The sequence below is a fragment of the Micromys minutus genome (genome assembly GCF_963924665.1).
Source record: "Micromys minutus genome assembly, chromosome: 23".
Classification (NCBI taxonomy): domain Eukaryota; kingdom Metazoa; phylum Chordata; class Mammalia; order Rodentia; family Muridae; genus Micromys; species Micromys minutus.
In genome coordinates this window covers 45,488,398-45,508,575 of record NC_137958.1, presented here as the reverse complement: position 1 = coordinate 45,508,575, position 20,178 = coordinate 45,488,398, and the positions used below count along the sequence as shown (strand labels likewise).

General features: G+C 39.2%; 1 protein-coding gene across 6 annotated transcripts in view; it reads right to left on the bottom strand.

Annotated features, from left to right (window-relative positions):
* Window positions 1-20,178, bottom strand: part of PTPRZ1 (protein tyrosine phosphatase receptor type Z1) — a gene marked incomplete at its 5' end in the record, with an annotated part of 180,400 nt that overhangs the window by 76,099 nt on the left and 84,123 nt on the right. For all 6 annotated transcript variants that reach the window (XM_080936118.1, XM_080936119.1, XM_080936122.1 and 3 more), the window contains 6 exons: window positions 2,823-2,973; window positions 3,114-3,271; window positions 9,053-9,119; window positions 9,590-9,685; window positions 13,262-13,413; window positions 15,365-15,544. In XM_080936118.1, the coding sequence (XP_080792244.1) occupies window positions 2,823-2,973; window positions 3,114-3,271; window positions 9,053-9,119; window positions 9,590-9,685; window positions 13,262-13,413; window positions 15,365-15,544 (804 nt within the window). The remainder of the gene's footprint in view (window positions 1-2,822; window positions 2,974-3,113; window positions 3,272-9,052; window positions 9,120-9,589; window positions 9,686-13,261; window positions 13,414-15,364; window positions 15,545-20,178) is intronic.

Below are 20,178 nucleotides of genomic sequence, written 5' to 3'. Positions count from 1 at the left end.
GGGCACGTTTTTCTAATGTAGGGGAAGCCAAGGCACTGAGGTAGAGAGGGTGCCCAGGAGAGAGTGCACCTTTGTGAAGACAAGTAGAGAGGGAGTGGGGATGGTAACAGGATGGGGGGAGGGGATAACATATCAAATGCAAATATAGAGTATCTAATAAATAAAATAAAAAATAAAAATAAAAAAAGAGAGAAGTCTGCACCTAAGGTCAGTGACTCTCCTTTATTCCATGACAGTAAACTGTGAAAGGTGAAAATCTATCAAGACAGTGAGGCATGAGAATAAATTCTGAAGGGAGACAATGACAGACAGCCTGGCCACACAAAGGACCAGGACCGTTCAGCAGAGAGGTCCATTTGCAAGGATGGAGAAAAGGCACAGCGACTAAGACAGGAAATAGAAGATTTTCCAGTCTAGACGAATAGCTTTCCAGTAGCACCCTTTCCTAGTTAGTTCTGCTGTTTGAACAAATAGCAAATATGTGGTATGTACCACCTGACAGCCAGAACGGTGTGAGAACATCCATGAACGGCTGACAGGAGAAAGAGTGATGCCCGTGTGTTCCATCTGAGACCCGCCTGCCTTCCACAGTAACTGTGTCACTGACTTATTGTAACTCGGGATACCAAGAGGCACAGAGACCGCGGTTACTGCCTCTGTCTGATCTTGGTTTTGTAAGGTCACTGATTTTATTACAAAGTAATATTACTTTCAAAATATTAGGCAGAGTGGAAAGAGCTAAGGCAGGCTTTAAAGTCAGGGACACCTGAGGTCACATACTGGCATCTCCTCTTTCGAGCTGTTTAAACTGGGGCAGATCACTCACTGTCAGCTTCCCAAACCATAAACCATGGGAATGCTGGCCATGAACTGAGTGATGTGAGGCTTAAGTATAAATAGACTTAGGTTCTAGGCAGGGGGTGCTACCCAATAGTGGGTACCTACTGTTGCTTATTGTGATTACTACTAAGTTAAGTCTTTAACTTCCTTATGTAAACTACACTGTCCTATGGTGATTCAGTGTTATACATCCGGATAACACCCTGAACAGTACAGAGTATACTTATCAAGCACCATCATGCATTTTAGCGTATGGAAGTAGATTCCTTCAGACATGCAGTGAATGTTCAGCGGTTTGGTTTGGCTCAGAAATGCATGTAAAGAGATAAAATATGTAGTTACATCCTGGCCTTAGAAGTCATGAACACGGACAGTTGCTATAGTCTGCTTGTGACTGTGAAACAGAAACTTCGGCGTACTGAGCAGAGTCCAGATCGTTTACATTGAATTTCCTGGTTATGATGCCACCCGAGGGCAGTCCCTTGGCTGGGACAAATGCAGACATAGTTGGAGTGAGAGATGGTCTCTGAGTCTTGCTTGACCTTCAGAGAAGAAGGAGTAGGCGAAGACGGGAGCAGAGCAGGGAGTGGCATGGGGCACAGAGCAAACATCTGCAATGGGACCTGAGAAGTGGGTTTCCCTGCTTTAGAGGACCGCAGGCAGTTCAGTGAGAAAGAAGGAACTGCTGAAGAAGGGTTAGCGTTAGTATCAGCAAGCATGAACAACCCCATGTTCAGTGACAGACATGATCATATTCTTAAAGAACTGAGGTGCTATCTGGGGTTCTGATAAAATGTGATTTAAAGTACAATGGAAAAAGTACTATTTTAACTTGTTGTTTTGTCTACTGTATTTTAGGAAGGGAGGTGGTTAAGTTTCATTTTCATGTTTTCAGAACATTTACCTATTATTCACCATGAACACTATTAAAGACTTTGTTATGGCTATAAAAATCAGTTTACCAGGAATCACATTTTATTTTGAATACCACTGTGACACTAGATATAGTTATTTGACAAAGTTGTCATGCTTTTTGTTGGATAACAATTCTAAATGTTATATTAAAACAATAAAACCATGAACATTGATACTTAATTTAAAATGAAGTTGATTATTAAATGAATATCATTCATAACAAAAATGTAAGTGCAGGGTAGAAATCAAAGAAGAGAATCTGGTTTGGGAAGCCTTAGTCCCCACAATGAAGGCAACTTTCTTTCTTCATGGACTACCACAGTCCGTAGAAACAGACAGTTGGAAGTTAGACATACCACTGTGCATGTCATGTGGCTATGTAAGGGCTTCTGACTATGTCAGAAAAGGCACAGAACACACGCAAGGAATCCAAACACCCACCATTTTTTCTACCGGTTGGTTATCACAAAGACAAACTTATTTTCCCCCAAAGGAAAAAAAAAACCAAGGACATTTTTGTTTATTAATAGTAATTCAGTATAGTAGATGCTTAAATGTTTTTTCTTTCTTTCTTTCTTGGAACCAGCAACAGAGGTGTGTGTATCATAATCTCATGTTGAGAGATTCAGTTCATGTTTCCGTCTCTAGCTCAAACCTGTGATGATTCCTCTCAGATGTGACGCCCCAATGCCCCAATCTCTGAAGAGCTCAGCTTCTTATTCCTCCCCCTGTAGCCTTTAGTCCAGCACGTGTTCTATAGTGAATTTGGATTGCCTAACTGGCTATGGTGGGATTAGGAAAACTTGCTTCCACTTACCAGATTTTTTTTCCTCTTTTATTGTGACCTGTAAAAAATTCATAGAGGAAGAATGGAGTTTTCTAATTCTCATTTGTAGATGTGGGAACTGTGATTTGGGGCAGCTAAATTGCTTGCCTAAAGCTAGAAAAAAGTTCATTTAAGCCTTTCAGAAGCTGTGTAAGTCTTGTGTATTTCCGACCACACCAAAATAACCTTCTGTGCCAATTCTGCAAGGGAAATGGGGAAAAAAAGATATGTCAGCACATACCTGCTTCATGAACCTCTTCCTTTCCAGTGTATGAGGAAAACACCTGCCTGGAAAACTTGTACTGCTGTTCTCGGAAGTTGTTTTGTAAGTAATCCATCAGCATGACATACCCGGATTGTTGCATTGTGAGAACTTCGCAAAATACAGCCAGCTGGAAAGAAGACCAAATCATGTAACACGCCTGCTTGAAAGCTTCAGTAATGCTCCAAAACTCTGCACAGCCGCAAAGCTACAGAATACTGCTTCTACAGTAGCTTCGAATTACTTCATTATGCAAACCTCCCAGATTACCTGACTTTCAGAGATGCTAACTGTATCCTTAAAGACAATCCATTCCACGGTGTCTGTGCAGGGAGGGGATGTCAGTGATCCGTTGTAAATGTAATACTTGTCGGTGGAGTTTGGCAGGAGGTTCTGCAAGATGAATGGCTCTAAGGCAGCCTGCTTTCCTGTGAAGTAATGATACACAGCTCAGCAGGAATCCCAACACTGGAACTTAGTTATTAAAGCTTCTATAACACAAGGACGCAGTCTTACTTATCTATTTAGTTAGAATTGAAGTTTAAGGCTGTATACATACGTATGTGTGTATAACATATATTTGCAACATATATGTATATACATGTAAATATATAAAGAGAGCCAACTAGTTGTCTTAAATATATCTCTATAGGTTGTGAGATATCTTGTCCGCCACGTGATGCTGAAAGAAGATGATTTCATGTAAAAGGATAAAGACATAAAGATTACCTCAATAGATATCACTGCATCTTTTGAAATAAAATTCCAGTTCACAGAATGAAACACAAAGGCCTATACTGTTAAAATTAGTTTTGAAAGCCAAGACTGAGCGTTGGTTTAAGGGCCACTTACTGAGAGCTTCCCCTAGAAACCAAGAAGGAGACAAGGGTGTGTCATCTCATCACTTCTGTGTGCTATTGAACGTGAAGAACAGGAAAGTGAAAGTGTGCTGAATGAGTGCCCATGACTCCATCCCAGCTCCTGTGGGGCTGAGGAGGAGGATCGAGAGTTGGAGGCCTGTGTGGGTTACTTAAGTAGATGCTCTTTAAGAATGGGGCTGAGGGGCATTGAGGAGAAGAGCTCTTGGGGTTTATAGGAATTGTTACTGTCACAATTTGCAAAGAGCGTGGCTGTGCATCTGTGGTTCAGGGAACGCCACAGAAGAGGAGGCAGAGATGTTTTTAAGATCCGGAGTACCAGGATGTTGGTTCAGAAATAGTCTCTCCTAGAAATGGTGGCAGGAACAAGATTGTAACCATGACAACATTAATGAGCATGTTAACAAGAAAGGAGGGAAAGGTCATGGGGTCTCACCCCTAGACAAAGAACCACTGGCAGACAGTGGGTTCTATGAAATGGGAAAATGAACCCCATCCAGGTTTAGCCCCTCATCAGCTGTCCAGTGAAGAGTGGTCATTCCTGAAAGGCACATACACACAAACAACAAAAGCACACTCATCGGGTTGTACTTACCAACGTTGTTGCATACATGTACATACATGTGCACACATATGTACTGTAAATGTGGTTAACAGTAATAATTAAAGAAAAACAGACTATGGTCTTGAGAGTGGAGGGGTCATGGGATGGCCTGGTGGAGATAGAAGAGAAGGGAAAACGTGTAGTTCTATTGCAGTTAAAAACTATTTTTTAAAAAAGTGGGCAGTATTCAAAATGGTTACCACTCCCACAGAAATTGCCAGAAGAACCATGTAGTCACTCTGAAAAAAATATTTTTAAAGAAAGGAGACTGAGGAAACTCTTGGAAAAGTAATTAAGTGATTACAGTCCAGGAAAATGGGAAAGAAAGAAATCTAAAGTGTGTTTGAGCCAGCATTCCTTGGATTCTGGATTCTTTGTAATTTGAAAATCAATACGGTTGAATGCCCCTCTGCCCTTTGTTGTATTGTTCTCATATATTAGGACATTTTCATCCTTTTAACACTTTGTTATGTGGGAAGCACAACAAAACTCTATTAATGACAATTAAGAAAAATTCAGTTGTAGTAGAGAACAATCTCAAAGATTGTGGAAAATAATAAATAATAAAAATATTACTCTTATGGTTGTTGTATTCTGAATAAACACTTGTCTTTTAAGAAATGCTTTAAAGAATTAAAAGGGAGAAGAGTTAAGGGCACAAACAAAATTACACTGGTAAGAATTTGTAAGGCAAGGAAATTAAGTATGCTTATCAGCAGATGAAAAACATTTATTATCTTCATAGGCAATTAATGTGTGCTTGAAGTGTCTTCTTTTTCATTTAAATTTAGCATTATTTTTACCATATACCACATATGTGTGCTTCAAAATAAAATTGAATTAAACATTCAATATTGGGAAACATTTTAAAGGACTTTTCAATTTAATAGGTGAATTAATCAAAGTCACTGTGCACAATAACAATACAAAAAATACCAATTGTACTTCTACACCAGTTTTAAACAAAAATATTGTTCTTCTGTAACATAATTTTTTCCTATTTTTTCTCTTTGCATTTTTTTTCATACAATATATTTTGGTCACATTCTTTCCCTCCCTTTCTCCAACTTCTCCAGATTCTTCTCCCTCCTGTCTCCACATTCCACTTCATCACCTTTCTCTCTCTTAAAAACCAAACAGAAAAACCAAACCCAAACCAAACAACCAACAAAACAATAAACAAATACAGGAAACTGGAGTCCTGTGTCGGCCAACCACATGAGTGTCTGTGTGGTTGCTATGTCACTGTGGTGAAGTGAATTGATATTTCCTTTTCCAGAGGTTGTCAAGAGCAGAATCAACATGGTTTAAGATAGCAACAAATATGAAATACAAATAGAATCTATATTGTAATCTAGTCTAGAAAGAATGAGAAAAAAATCTTTAAAAAGGTGGAAAGGACCGTGACCTGGGTTTGAAATTTCAATATTGTGGTAGGGTCTGATTTTCCCCAATTGACTTACAAGTTTAATAAACTCTTAACTAAAAATCTCAGAAGGGTGTGCGTATTGTGTTTGTGTGTGCATTTGTCAGTGTGTCTGTGCTTGTGTGTGTGTTTGTTGTTGATGATATCTGCTTGTTTCTTTTTTTCTTTTTCTTTTTTTTTTTTTTGCACAGGGTCTCAGTATGTAACTTTGATTGTCCTGAAACTCACTATAAAGACCAGTGCTAGAGCTAGAACTCATGGCGTGATCTGTTCTCTGTGCTGCTCATCTGAACTGGAACAATGACTGTGAAGGTTAAATATGATACACAGGCTACAAATCAAATAGTCTTGAAGAGTAAAAAGCTAGAGAAATGTCACTGTTAGATGGGAAGTCTTGCTGACCATGCGATTGTGAAAAGCTAATAGAAACCTATTTGACTGAATTACCTTTCTCCAAGGTCAAATAAAATCTTAGTTTAGTCCATTAGAAAGTCTACATTTTGCTTGGCTTAATATACTAATGATGCCTATGAAATGTCCAATATCAAGATGAGATAGGTCATCAGAGGTCAGAGTTGAAGTAGGACTGGAAAAAGCCCATGGGGTCTCAGCACTTCACAATTAACTTTAGGGAACGGAGGGAAGCTGGGAGCAAGAGAAGTGGTCTTCTCAGGGATGAGCACATCAATTGGTCATTCAGTACTAAGTAGCCAGGTCTGAAAACATACACATAGGTAGCATGAAATAGCAATTAGTGATAAAGTAGGCCCTGGATTATATGGAGCGGTATATGGGAGAGTTGGGAGGGAGGAAATGGAAGAAAGAAATGTGATTAAATTATAATATCAAACAACAATTATCAGAGTTCAGATCTCAATTTAAGTTCTCAGGAATTGATCAGAATCTTCCTGTTAATCTGTGGGTATTCTCCGGTTTCTGATTCCTGCTTTTAAGACGATTGTTTGGTGATTAAATAATCTACTAAAGATGAAGTTTCTTCTACATGTGTCTTATGAAAATGTGATTGTGGAATATATTAATCAAATAAAGAAATATACTAATCAAATAAAGAGGAAGAAACTGATGGTCTGGTACCCAGGAGATGATGGGTGGATGTCAGAAGTTCCTAAGGCAGGGCAGAGAGAACACAGTTGTGAGACCTCTGTGGAGATGTGGGGCACAAATGTTCCTTGGAATGTGGACAAACACTAAAGGTAAAGAAGGTTAAGAAGAAAAATTAGAAAGAGGATGCTTATTTCTTTCTCCTTAATCCAGACCCATTCTTTCTTTTCTTTTGTTGGCCATAGTGTGATGACTACTAAGAGGGCAGCACCCTGATGTACCTATAGTGTGAACATCAACTGATTGCCATCGAATGATGTCTCTTTTTCTGGCTACTGTGTTATCACCAACTGTGTGGTGTTCCCTGTGTGACGACAATGGGTGCTGGCTAGTGTGTTATGCTCCATGGGAATGTTGGCAATGAGAGAAAAATAGATGTGTGTGTGTGAGGGGTGTGTGTGTGTGAGAGAGAGAGAGAGAGAGAGAGAGAGAGAGAGAGAGAGAGACAGAGACAGAGACAGAGACAGAGAGACAGAGAGACAGAGAGACAGAGAGACAGAGAGACAGAGAGCGAGAGAGCGAGAGAGAGAGAGAGAGAAAGAGAGAGAGAGAGAGAGAGAACTGAGGACCACAGTACAGCCAAGCACTAAGGGAAAGAAGTTTCTGGGGACTTAAAAACCAACTACTACTTATAACAATGGCACTTACGAAGCCACCCCAGGACTTCTTGTAAAGATTTCTCAGCATACAGATCCTTGGGCCTGGCCTACAGCTGAACAAGCAGCAGCATATGTCATTCTAACGAGACCTTCCATTTGAGGATCACGATTTGGAAGACGGAGTGCACTCCTAGAGTCTCTTTGTCTAAGGGTAAGGACTACTTTCAATAGTCAAGATTCCCTATAAGAATAGCTTAGCAGCCACAAATTAGAATTCCATAGTTTACTATACTCTAGGAGATGGTCTAGACTTCAAAAGAAAATAAAGAAGGTTCTATAACTTCATAAGCTAGAGTTAATAGCTTGATTATCTTGTCCCATGCATACTGATGTAAAACACAGATATAGTCTGGGTTTAGTTTTTGTACACCTTGATGGAAATGTTGAAGTCCAACCCGGTTCCCTTCCTTCAGTTGGCTAGAATCTGCTTTCTGACTTATTGAGAAAAAAAATTAAGTGTAGTTCATGGAATAGCATGTGTATTTAGTGTTGAATTTTTATTTCTAGGTGGACTTCCAGTCAGCTGGACCTTGCTTTTGATTACAGGAGAAATGGTGGAGCAGACTTCCCTGCTGCAAGCGTCAGGAATGTGTATTCCTGACTTCTAAAAATGTGAGTCGGTTCTGACTCTCAGTAAAATCAATCGTAGGCTGGATGTTTTCCTTCGAGAAGGGGTCGATGTGAGTCTTGTTTCTAGTTTCAGATTTGGTAGCTTTCTAGAAAGCAATAATGTTCACTCTACCGATGACCAGGGGAGGGTGGATATTGTTTGTGTGGGTTGTTACTGAAAGGAAAATAGCAACCATGGGTTTTTAGCCTGTCACCAGTGTTGTCAAAAGCATTTGCTGTGACAGATGGCAAGACCCACCTAGGTACCCGCCAGGCAGACTAATAGAAAGCACACGCCATCCTGTTCAGTGTTAGCATCCTTCTTCTCGCAAATACCTTACCTCTTCGAAATACTCATCTGCCAAGAAATCCACGAAGGCATAGGTGTCCACTTAAGTAAAAGACTCCTTCCCTTCAAAATTTAGTATTTGTAAAATTAATTGGTCTCATATAGTTTTTAAAATGAGGTACAATGCAGACTCAGAATAGATGAATGTTTTAAAAGCATACTACGATCAAATTATTTTTTAAGAATCAATTTAGAGAATAGCAGACTTCTTTTTATACTGATAGCCTATAAATTAAACTTTAATTAACATATTAATAATTTATTTGAGACAGGACGCTTCCCCCTTTAGCTCTGGCTGATTGCCCCGGAACTTGACATATGGATTAACACTGCCTTGAGCTCACACAGATCCACCTGCCTTTGATTCCCAAATGCTACGACTAAAGGCATGTTCCACCATGCCCAAGTTTGCATAGTGGTTATGGCACAAAATTCTCTTATAAATGGTTCTTTACTTTGAGTGAAATATTCAGGCCAAGTGTATTGCATTCATCTGTAAAGACAATATCCTCTCCATCTTCCAGATACTCAGAGGTGTTCATCTGAAATCTGAACAGCTTACCAAAACGACTAACACTCTCTGTCCCATCAATAATGGCTTTGTAATCCAGATTTTCTTCAACTCCAATCTGTTAGAGAAGAATGGCACTTATGAAAACAGAATCTGACAATTGACTAATTGATTAACAATACATTCAAAATGAGTATAAAGAACAGTATGTCCCAAATATGTTTTTTTTCCAGCAGCGAGGTAAAAAATAAATAAATAAAAGTCAGATGACTTTACACTTTACACTATGAAAAGAAAAATGGGAAATGCCATGGTTTACAGTTACTACTTATGGATTAAGACACATCATGAATAGATGGGCATATCTGTACTTAGGACTATCCATTCTAGCTGGAAGAGATCTATTCAGCTATAAATACAAGTCCTTTTTAAAACAGACTAGCCAAAGGCAACCCTCCTCGGAAATGACCGCCTGTGATCCTTATGGTTATGATCCTCAGCTTGTAAAAGTATTTATATTAACATATGTAACTGGCGGTCGCTACAACTCAGGGAGAGATTTGTTGTAAACCCATGTCCAATAATTACCTCAAATAAAATGGATAAAGCCCGCAACCTTCCTTTTCCTTTAACTGCTTCCTCAAAACTGGAAAATCGGTCCGCATCAAAGCAGTAGACTTGCATCTGTGAACGTAATGAGAGCTTTATTAGAAGCACTTCACACAAGCCGGGGAAGAGCTGTAACAGAGAAGCCGACCAGCTTAATAAATTCTACTGAAACTTCTACAGATTCTACAGTTCTATATTCTCTGTGTTGTTTAAATGACTTCTCAACTACAGATATACTTAGGTAAGTTGCTACCATTTGTATCTTTGGACATAGAAGAAAATAAAGAATCTTCCCTAAAACAGTACATACTACAAAGGGAATAGCAATAATAATAATAATAATAATAATAATAATAATAATAATAATAATAATAATTCATTAAGTAAAATCATTGAATGTAAAAACCTGGCAATGGCTCTTATAACTATTTTTGCTTGAACTGTACAAACTTAAAGCTCACTGTTTCTTGAGTGAGCATTCCTTTTGTAAAGGGGCATTGCTGCAATTTTGAGTGTTATCATGGTGTCCTTACTGTTCTTGCACTGAAATTCGAAAGAACTCTGCTTGTAGCTAAAGTGCCAAGTGTTTTAAGCATCCTATCCTGGCTTCTGCTGTGATGCTTGCTCTTGTGAGCATCTATTCTGCTCTGGATGCTCAGCCACGGCAGGCTCTATTCCAGCTTTTAATGTGTTCCTTGCCCACGGACTGAAATCCAGACAACATCAGTGCATAAAGGTAGAATCTGGCAAGAGTAGAAAACCTCTGCGAACAGTGAAGGACTGATAGTGGAAAGACACCATAGTCAGCAGGATGCCCGTGGTTATGATGTGCCACCAGTGCCTTCTCAGAGAAGGTAACCCAGCTGAGCAAGTTCAGAAGAGATGGGGGTTGCTCTCCTCAGGAGACCCTGAGAGTACAAGCATGGGAAACTGAGAGTCATTCTCTGTGGTACCAGGGGATCCTTGTAAGGAAGGAGGCTGGAGGAGCAGGCAGCAGTCACACCAAGGAGCCATGGGAAATTTCCAGTGCCCTTTAGAAAACAGTCACAAGGATAGGCCAGGGATAGGAGTGTAGACAGATTGGAGGAGGTTAAGATTAAAGAGAGACTAATATATTGTCATTTAATAAGCTATGAAGAAAGAATGGTGGTTTGAGGTTGCCCTAAAGCACAAGTAATTTGTAAAAATAATTCAGAAGATTTGTTACGGGTTGTGGGAGACAAAGGAATAAATGAATGGAGAAAGACAGAAAGGAATAAAATAAGGAATATAAGAAGAAAGAAGAAAGGAAGGAGGAAAAAGAGAGGGAGGGAGGGAGGAGAGAAGAGGAATGAGTAGGTTTTAGGATACTCCCTCGAGGCCCTATTTGCACAACTGCATAGATAATACTCTTAATGCCTTATTTATGTTTATTTTATGTGTAGAAGTGATTTGTCTGCATGCTTGTCAGTGCAACCTGTGTATGTCTGGTGACTCAGAAAACCAGAAAAGGGCCTTCTGGAACTGGAGCTACAGACGATTCCGAGACTCCATGTGGGTGCTGGGAACAGAACCTCAGTCCTCTGCAGGAACAAGAAATGCTCTTAAGCACTAAGTCAACTTTTCAGACTTGATTTCTTTTTATGTTTAATTATGTGCTTGTGTGCATATCCTGGTGGACGTATGTGCACGTATGTGCACGTATGTGCAGTTGCTATCATTCCTTTAGCTGGATTCCCTGGAGATGGATTTACAGGCACTTGTGGGTCGTTTCATTGATGCTGGGAATGGAACTGGGTCCTTTGCAAGAGCAGTCCACAGTTCTTAATCCCTGAGCTACAACTCAAGCCTGGACTATGTCTTTAAAAAGCAATAGGTGAAAGAAAAAGCAAGCAAGCAGACAAGCCAACAAACACGCTTTCCAAAACGATCCTCTAAACAAAATATCTATTTAGAATTTAGTGTGTACATTCCTTTGTAGTTTTTGGTTGCTCAAGGCTTCTGTTATGTTTAGCTTTTTTTTTTTTAATGCCATTTAAAAAGTAGGTAATATTGCATGAAAGCATAAATCTTAGAAGTGAGATGCTATGTTTTTAAATAGTTGGTTTTTATTTCTTTAACAACATTTAATAAATATAATTTTATTTCTGGATAGTTAATATGTAATCCTCCCTGGTTATAATCCATAAATGTAATTGTCTGCATGTTTAAATGGCCTTTTGGTTCTTTGCCAGAATTCACCCTGAATGTTTTGATGTTTTTTTTCTTTTATTGGATATTTTTTAAATTTAAATTGCAAATGTGACCCCCTTTCCTGGTTTCCCCTCTGGAAACCCCCTAATGTTTAGATTTTTATTAGTTACAACTACTCTGAATTATTGAGGTAATATGGTTTTATAGTGCATACTTGAGGATTTTTAAAGAAGAAAACCAGAGGCATTTGTAATGCCATCAGCCCAGGAGAGCTGCTCTTCCCATTTTCATGGTTTCTCTGAATGGTCTTAAGGAGTAACATACCTATCCCCCTCTTTAATTAACTTCATATAACATGCTTTCCTCATAGGACGGAAGCTAAAACAAATCAAATACTTTGGACAGCATCATGTAATTAAGGGTACGGTCTGGGCCATTTAACCCAATCTCTGTATAATTAGTTTTCTTGTTTTGCAAAGTTGGAAAAATAATGCTGATTATTCCAGTTTCATATTATTATTTTAATGTATTAAGAGGATAAAACAATTTGAGTTGGGAAGGGTATAAGTATACACACACATAGACGAATATGTGTGTGCATACGTGCACACACACAATGGCGTGTCATGGTATGGGTATAGAAGAAAGAGGACAGGCTTGGATACTGAGTTTGAAGCTGGATACCTGTTTGAAGCTGGGTCTTTTGTTTGCTTGCTGTTGCTTATTCCAAGGAACCTGGCCCAAGAGCTTCTGGGGAGTCTCCCATCTCCTCTTCCCATGTTGCTATAGCGACATTGGAGTCACTAGCTGAAACTTTTGGTTTCCTAACCCCAGCATGAAACTTTTGGTATAAATACTTCATTCAAAACATGATTTTCACAAGGTCTAACACTCCATCATACTGTATTTAATTAGGCTCCTTGTTTCAAGATTTAATTTTGTAAATAAATCTTGACACATGAAATTTGAGCCACCTCTACAATTATTGTTGGTAGTCTGAATAATAAAATACAGAAAATAAACAACTAAAGGCTTCAATACAAAACAAACTACCTCCCAGAGAGCTCAGCACTTTAGAGAAATGTTTGAAAGGTTTATCTTTACACATCATTTACTATACTTATAACTCTTTCTAGTATGCAGCTTAAGAGTTTTTGTGCTAGAAATTAGAGGACGCGAAGAAATCATCCTGCTGTACGCTGATGACTTCTCCCCTTTTATTATTTTATTCATTCAGTTCCTCATCTGCATTTATTGATGAGCTGGTGCGTTGCAATCTGGGCACATAGAAGAAGAAAAGGAAAGATGGTTCTTGTGCTTATTGAGATTCCAGTCTTGGAAGGAGAGCTTGTATTGATCAAGGCATCAAGACACAACTGTGTGTTCTAAATTCTCAACTACACAGCAAGCCAAATGCTATGTTAGGGAAACTCTCGAAGACGCAGATGACAGGCCTGACAGCAGCGGCTGCCACCTTACCTCAAGTGGAAACTTCTGTCCTTCTAAGCTGTGCTCCGACCCTTCAGATGACGCATTGCATTTTCCCCAGTGAAAAGTTATTTTGCTTGCTTTGAAGACCTTTTCTGAAAGTCCTCCACTGACATAGTAGTCGTTGGTGAGATTTATTTCCACTAAAGCAAAAATGAAAAGAAAAAAACCCCAAAATATTACACGTAAGTTTCTGAACACCAAAATTATGAATGTAACTGAATCTCCTTCTACTTAAGATAAAACTCACTTGACAGATTTGAGACTTAAAGTCGTTTGCATTTCAACTTTGTCCTCTTATTCACATACTTAATGCATCTTAATGTCAGAAATTAAGGACCCTGGAGATATGAGCATAGTTCAACTCTCGCCACAGGACAGCCAGCCCACTTAATCTATTTGGTTGACCGAGATGGCCATTCTTCCGAGGCTCTCTGGCCTCAAGGTACTTGATGATAATAATGGAACACGGTAAAGGGAGCAAGAGGAGCTGGTCAGAAGAAAAGTCCCTGGGAGAGCTCTCAGCTTTCTCGGATAACCTGTTCCTGCCCCCCACCCCCTTTTTGCTCCATTTAATCTCTACTTTCTGTCCATACTCTGTTTGTCTCCACAAATTGTCTCAGGCAAGCAGTTGAGAAGACCCATCGGATGAAAGAATTTTATCATTTCATATTTGAAACAGGATATATTTGTATTTGTATACCATTGGAATAAGAACTCTGCCCTCAAGTCCCACTCAACCAGTCAGTTTTAAGTAGTCCTTGTTCTGCTAATCAGAAACCACAGTTGTCATGGGTGCTAGCGACTAAATCCCATACACTGGCTACCAGATAGTGACATAAGCTTCCACTGATGATAATAGTGTAAAGCACAACGTCAATAATGCAAACAATGACTGTCAACATATGTCACTTAAGAAGTTCCTGGAAGGATATCAATTGTTATACCTCTTAGCTCCTCGACTCTCACATAAACTTGGGGAGCAAAACCCATGGTAACCTCTGTTACATATAAGACAACTGAGTAACAGATGAGGCAAGTGGCCTCCAAGGTTGACCTTGTCATTGACAGTGTCATCAATGACCACTGATAAAGCCCAACAGATAGACTGTAAGGAACAAGTACTTAACCATCGCACCTCAAAAGAAACCAAGCAGAGACCAAGTGTCACAAGCACAGCTTCTAAGATGCACAAAATGGTATTAAATTGTCAAGATTTACTTTTATTATATTTGAATTATAGTGTGACATACAAAAATTTTCTTAGGTATTCATTAATAATATTAAGTGCTTATTAGTTAGTCACTGATAGAGAAAAATCCCTGTTCTATAGGATGCAAAATCAAATTATTATATTTATTAGTTATATTACCTTAATATGAAATACAGACAAAATTTGTTCATTATAAACCACATTAACAGATCTGCTATTATAATTTTGATTATTATTTCTAACTTTTGCAAAGATATACACCAATGTTTATACAATTACCTGACAAACTGTTTCATGTCAAAACAAAATAGCCAAAAGGAAAACATGTCATATTTTTTAAATTATTGCCTCTTTATATATGTTGTTTATTAGAATTTTCTTGAATTTTAAGGAATTACATTTTACGTGAAGGAGATAATCTTACAAAAGATACCTAGAAAGTACCTCCTGGTTTATAATTTTAAATTTCTCATACAAAAGACTATTACTTGGTTTCCTTAAATTGAGTTATAATCAATAATCTTATTCTAGTCAAATATTGACTATAGCATGAAGCTGAGCATCCAATATCAAACTCTGATGCCCAACATGGAAATACTGACCAAGTGTCTGACTATACACCACGTGGGAAAATTTCATTACATTTTTTTTGTTTCATTACATTTTTTTGCATTATCAAATGGCAAGGCTACTTTCATTACTCAAGAAAACATTGCATGATGGTTACTTTTCTTTGTATAAGTTTTCAAAATGTCGACTTGGTTCCATTTGGCCTTTTATTATCAGCCTCTATTCAATCCCTAGCGTGTTATTAAAAGAAAATGCATCTAAAAATATTCTCAGTATGAAAATCTGTCAAAGGCAAAAGACATGGATGTTACCTGTTTTCCCGGTGTTGTGAATGAAGGTGTTTTCCAAGGATGCTTTTTCCCAGCCCTGAAATTTCAGTTTCTTAAGATTCACATTGACTTGTGTTAGATCTTCATCAATATTTATAGGAGATTGCTTTGGGCTATTACATATTGGATATTTCTTTCCCCAATTTTTTTGATTTAGTGCTCCTGGAGGGGGGAGAGAAGAAGAATTAGTTTCTTGAATTACCATGTAAAGACTAAAACGTGACATTAGCAAATAATATATTACAGAAGAATAGATTAGAGTGGTAGAAGATGCCATGTCTTCAAAATAGGTCAAATAATTATGCCACAGTTAGAGGCTGGGTTTTAAATACCTCATCATGTCTCACATCACAAAGAGTATGATGTAGGCTGACTGGGTTTGCCCCAAAAGATGTGTTCACTTGGAATTTTCTAAAATTCCTAATATTGCAAACCACAGGCCCACCCATAAACCTGCCAAATTCAGGATTCCTCAATATTTGTTCTGTTTTTCACCTTCTCCAGATCTTCAGAAAGCCAAGGCGTATGTAAAGTAGGCATTCATGCGCAGCTGCAGACTAAAAGGTCAGGCACCCTGGGGGGGGGGTTGCTGAAATCTTTAGCAACTCATGTGAGGTGGCCGTTTTTTTCAGACCCTCTGACACTGCTGCCACCAAATGCCTTGGTTTGATTTTCATCTGTTCAAGTCTTATTCATGAAAAACAAATAACCATCAAAAATCCTTTTACTGTCTGGTGATACAAGCACATCTTATTACGGAACCATGTTAAATCAAAACACCCAGCCAAGACTTCTGGGTACAGTGAAGGAATTTTTATCTCTTTCACAAGAGGAACAACCATTCAAACCAGTAAGTAACCTTCACTGTCCTTTCTTCACTCTCACCTGGAGACATACACTATCTCCCACCGTCACCGCATCCAAACTATGAATGGACATGTGTTTAGTTGGTAATATTTAGTGTAAGTCCAAGGCTTAAGCTTTTCCTCAGCTTTTCTATAGTTACCATAAGAAAAGGAAAACGGCAGCATAGTTTCAGGAGATAAAACTTTACCAGCCAATCTTTCTCATAATGAGCATGGGTGAGGTTGAGTTTATATTACTAGAATTTGGGGAAATCCCAAGTAAACATTTCTGGAGCAACCCCAGCCTACACCACACTCTGTGATGTGAAGGATGGTGTGGGTGAACTTCAGTGTAGGCTGGATTGAAAGACCACCTCTTAAATAGTGTGTCAAAGCTAATTTGTAAACATCCCTGTAAAGAAAGAATCATTAGTCACACCCGTGATGCTGCCTCTGAAGTCTTGGAGAAAGCAGATAATACCTCACAGTGAGGCTTCCATCAAGATCAATAGGTGCTGAAAACATACTCTTAATGCCGGGCATACTGCTCAAGAGGAGCTGAACACAGTGTGTTTTGGCTGTGTTTGGTGATGCACATTTTGGCTTCTAGGAACGGTTTTATTGATTCCAGTAATGACATGTTGATTTCACTTCTAAGACACTTTGGCATGGAGACAAGAAAATGCTGCTTATTTTACAAATGTCAGTATAAAAGACACACAGAGGCACAGATCAATAAACCCTTTTCACGGCTTACATTTAAAAATAATAGCACAACAAACTCACTTTAGAGGAGTCACAGAGCCACAGTTTGCAAAATGTGCCATCTTAGGTCCCAGACAATGCTGCATGTGACAAAGAAGTTGGACAGCCCTGGTCCATTTCATTTTATTTCATCTCTACTCTGACTTGAATCTTGGATCTTAGTATATACAAGCTAGATCTATATTGAGACAGGGTCTCTTTACAAAGCTCTGGATGTCCTGGAACTTCCTATGTCTGGGTTGGTCCTGAGCCTATCCTCCTGCTTCTGTCTCCTGACTGCTGGAATTAAAGCCAGGCACCACCGTACCCATCTTCCAAAAATAGAACCCTTGATTTCTGTTCCGAAACTAACTCCTCTGCTATGTCCATCCTCTGCTACACGTACAGTTGGAGTCATTAGTTTGCCCATGTTCACTCTTTGGGTGGTTGTTTAGTCCCTGGGAGCTCTGGTTGGTTGGTGTTGTTCTCATGCTTTTTTTTTTTTTTTTTTTTTTGAGACTCTGTCACTGGGATAGCCCTGGAACTCATTCTGTAGATCAAGCTGACCCTGAACTAAGAGATCTGCTTGTCTCTGCCTCCCAAGTGCTAGAATCAAAGGCGTGTGCCATCACGCCTGGCTCAGTAGTGAATCTTTCAAGTCAGTCTTTCCCTTACATCCTCCCTGAGCCTCTCCATCTCCGTCAGAACACCAGGTCTCTGCCCAGTTCACCATATCGCCCATCACCTGCATCCTTTCTACTGTATCATTAACTATTCTTGGGAACTGTGTTAGAGCAATAGTCACTTCCATTCTGTCCCCAGGGCATCAAGAAGGCCCTCATTCTCAGCTCCTGGACTGCTTGTCCAGTTATTTGCAAGGCCCAGGCAGCGTCCTCTCTGGCTTCAGTCGGGTCTCTGCTCGACTACCCCTGCCCAGAAACACTTTTTCCTAGCAGTTCCCTGAAATGCTTCTCTGCTGCTGGTCACGCCCAGCGCCTTTCCTTTATTTTTATCCTTCTAATTCGTGCTGTTTATTTCTTTGTTGTTTCCACACCCTCGAATCTATGATAAATATGCCCACAGCGGGTGTTTAATAAGCATTCGTTGAACCTTACAAGAAATGGTGGTAGTTTTACGTATTTGAACTCATAGGACTCAAACATATAACAGCAAAACTAAAGAAAATGAAAGGTCAATTACAGGAGTATTCTTAAAATCAACTGTAACTATTGTTATGACAGTAGAGTAGTTTCTATTGAACTTCTGCCGAATGATACCAGGAAAAAAGAATCACGGCGTGAACTCTGTTTTCTTGTTATTTCTTGTTATAGCACAACAGCTGAATTGTGTTTCAAATGTACTAAAATAGCAGTGTGAGTCGATACTACCCTTGCCACACTAGGATTCTTGGTGCAGCAGGGGATCTAAATCACTCCTTATGATGGGAAGACAAGAGAAAAGAGGCCAGGATAAGGTGAAGGATTTTTTTTTTTTTTTTTTTTAGCAGAACAACAACAACAAAAAACTATAAAGAAAGAAAAAAAGACAAAGCCCAGAGAAAACTATCAACTAAGGACTCTAAAGGGCAGGTCATTCAAATGACCAGGAATACAAAAATTAAGAGAAGTTAGCCTATAAATGTTAAAGTGTATTCATACATGCACGTATGCAAACACACACACACACACACACACACACAGGTACATTCTATAAAGGAAACAAGCATTATAAACACTTCATCTGTCTTTAATACTGAAAGATTAATCTACTCAGACTTAGCATCATTATATAAGCTCTCAAAATTATCACCAGAGCAGTTGGAGACTTTAGCATCTGTAGTGGTTAAAGTCTAGGAGTGTGTGTCTAAAACAGCAAGAATCATCAATGCCACTGATTCTGTCTGAGTTGTATTTGGATAAGTTTCAGAAGACCATTAGAGATTTACCTGTAGTGAGCTTTTCAGAAGACTGAATGGGAGCTGTTACTCAATGTAGGCCAATTATTCCTTTATCAAATCTTTCATTCATTCATTGACACCTGAATTAGTCCCACTCCCATAGAACCCTCGTGCTGGCCTACTGGGGCATTAAACATACCGTACATTTACACGCCTGCTTCACATATACACTATTGCCAAATCAAATCTAGCAGACAGAAAAAGCAAGCTAAGATTGTGTGAAATCATCCTTGCGCATCAGAGTATTTCTATATCATGTACCCTGTCTCCCAAGTGGAAAGGAAAGCAATTCCAAACTCTGTAGGGGACACACAGGAGTTTAAGGCTGTTTGCCTGTTTGTTCCATTCCAGAAGGGGATGTGTGGAGAGGATGTTAAATATGCCCACATACGTCTGCAAGAGTGGCTTTGACAAATGAAAGTGACCAAGCATGGTGGACATGTGCTTCTTTGGCCATTGATGGATAGGTATGGTCCTGACAGAGGGAACCCACGCCAGGCTCCTCTGAGTGATAAGCCTGGGTGGCAGAGAAAGTCAGACAGTCATGAGTAGGCACATTGTGTGTGTGTGCGTGTGTGTGTGTGTGTGTGTGTGTGTGTGTGTGAGTGAGAGAGAGGGAGAGAGAGAGAGAAAGAGAGAGAGAGAGAGAGAGAGAGAGAGAGAGAGAGAGAGAGAGAGAATCTGGGGCAAGGAAGGTGGGAGTCGGGAGCATAAAGCTGCCTTATCAGAGGTGATGGTTGCAAATCAGTAAGGCAAGCAGAAAGGAAAAAGCTGCAAAATCAGTGGATATTCTCACAAGCATTTCTTTCTAGCAGGAAAACTACATTTTTATAACATCCTGGATGGCCATACATCTGTCTCTTATTCAGCACCGTTCTTACCATCAGACACATAAGCATTAAACTCCATATGAAGACACACTCCAGTGCTATACAATTACCTACTTCCAATGTTTGTAGGCTACATAGATGAACCAGGTGTTGTCCTAGAGACGAGCACAATTTACAGAACATTTTGCTTGGAAATATATTGGTTGATTAGTCGTTAGCATTAAAAATATGAAGTTGAAAAAGTAAATATAGAATGAAGAGGGGAAGGGTAAAATAACATTCATATACAAATTCTTGACTGCTTAGAGAAAATACATGAAAAGAAATAAGTAAATGAGGCGAATGAAAGGTGAGCATCCTCTCTGTATCCTCTAAACACACACACTCTCTCTCCTTCCTTCCCTCCTTCCCTCCCTTTCC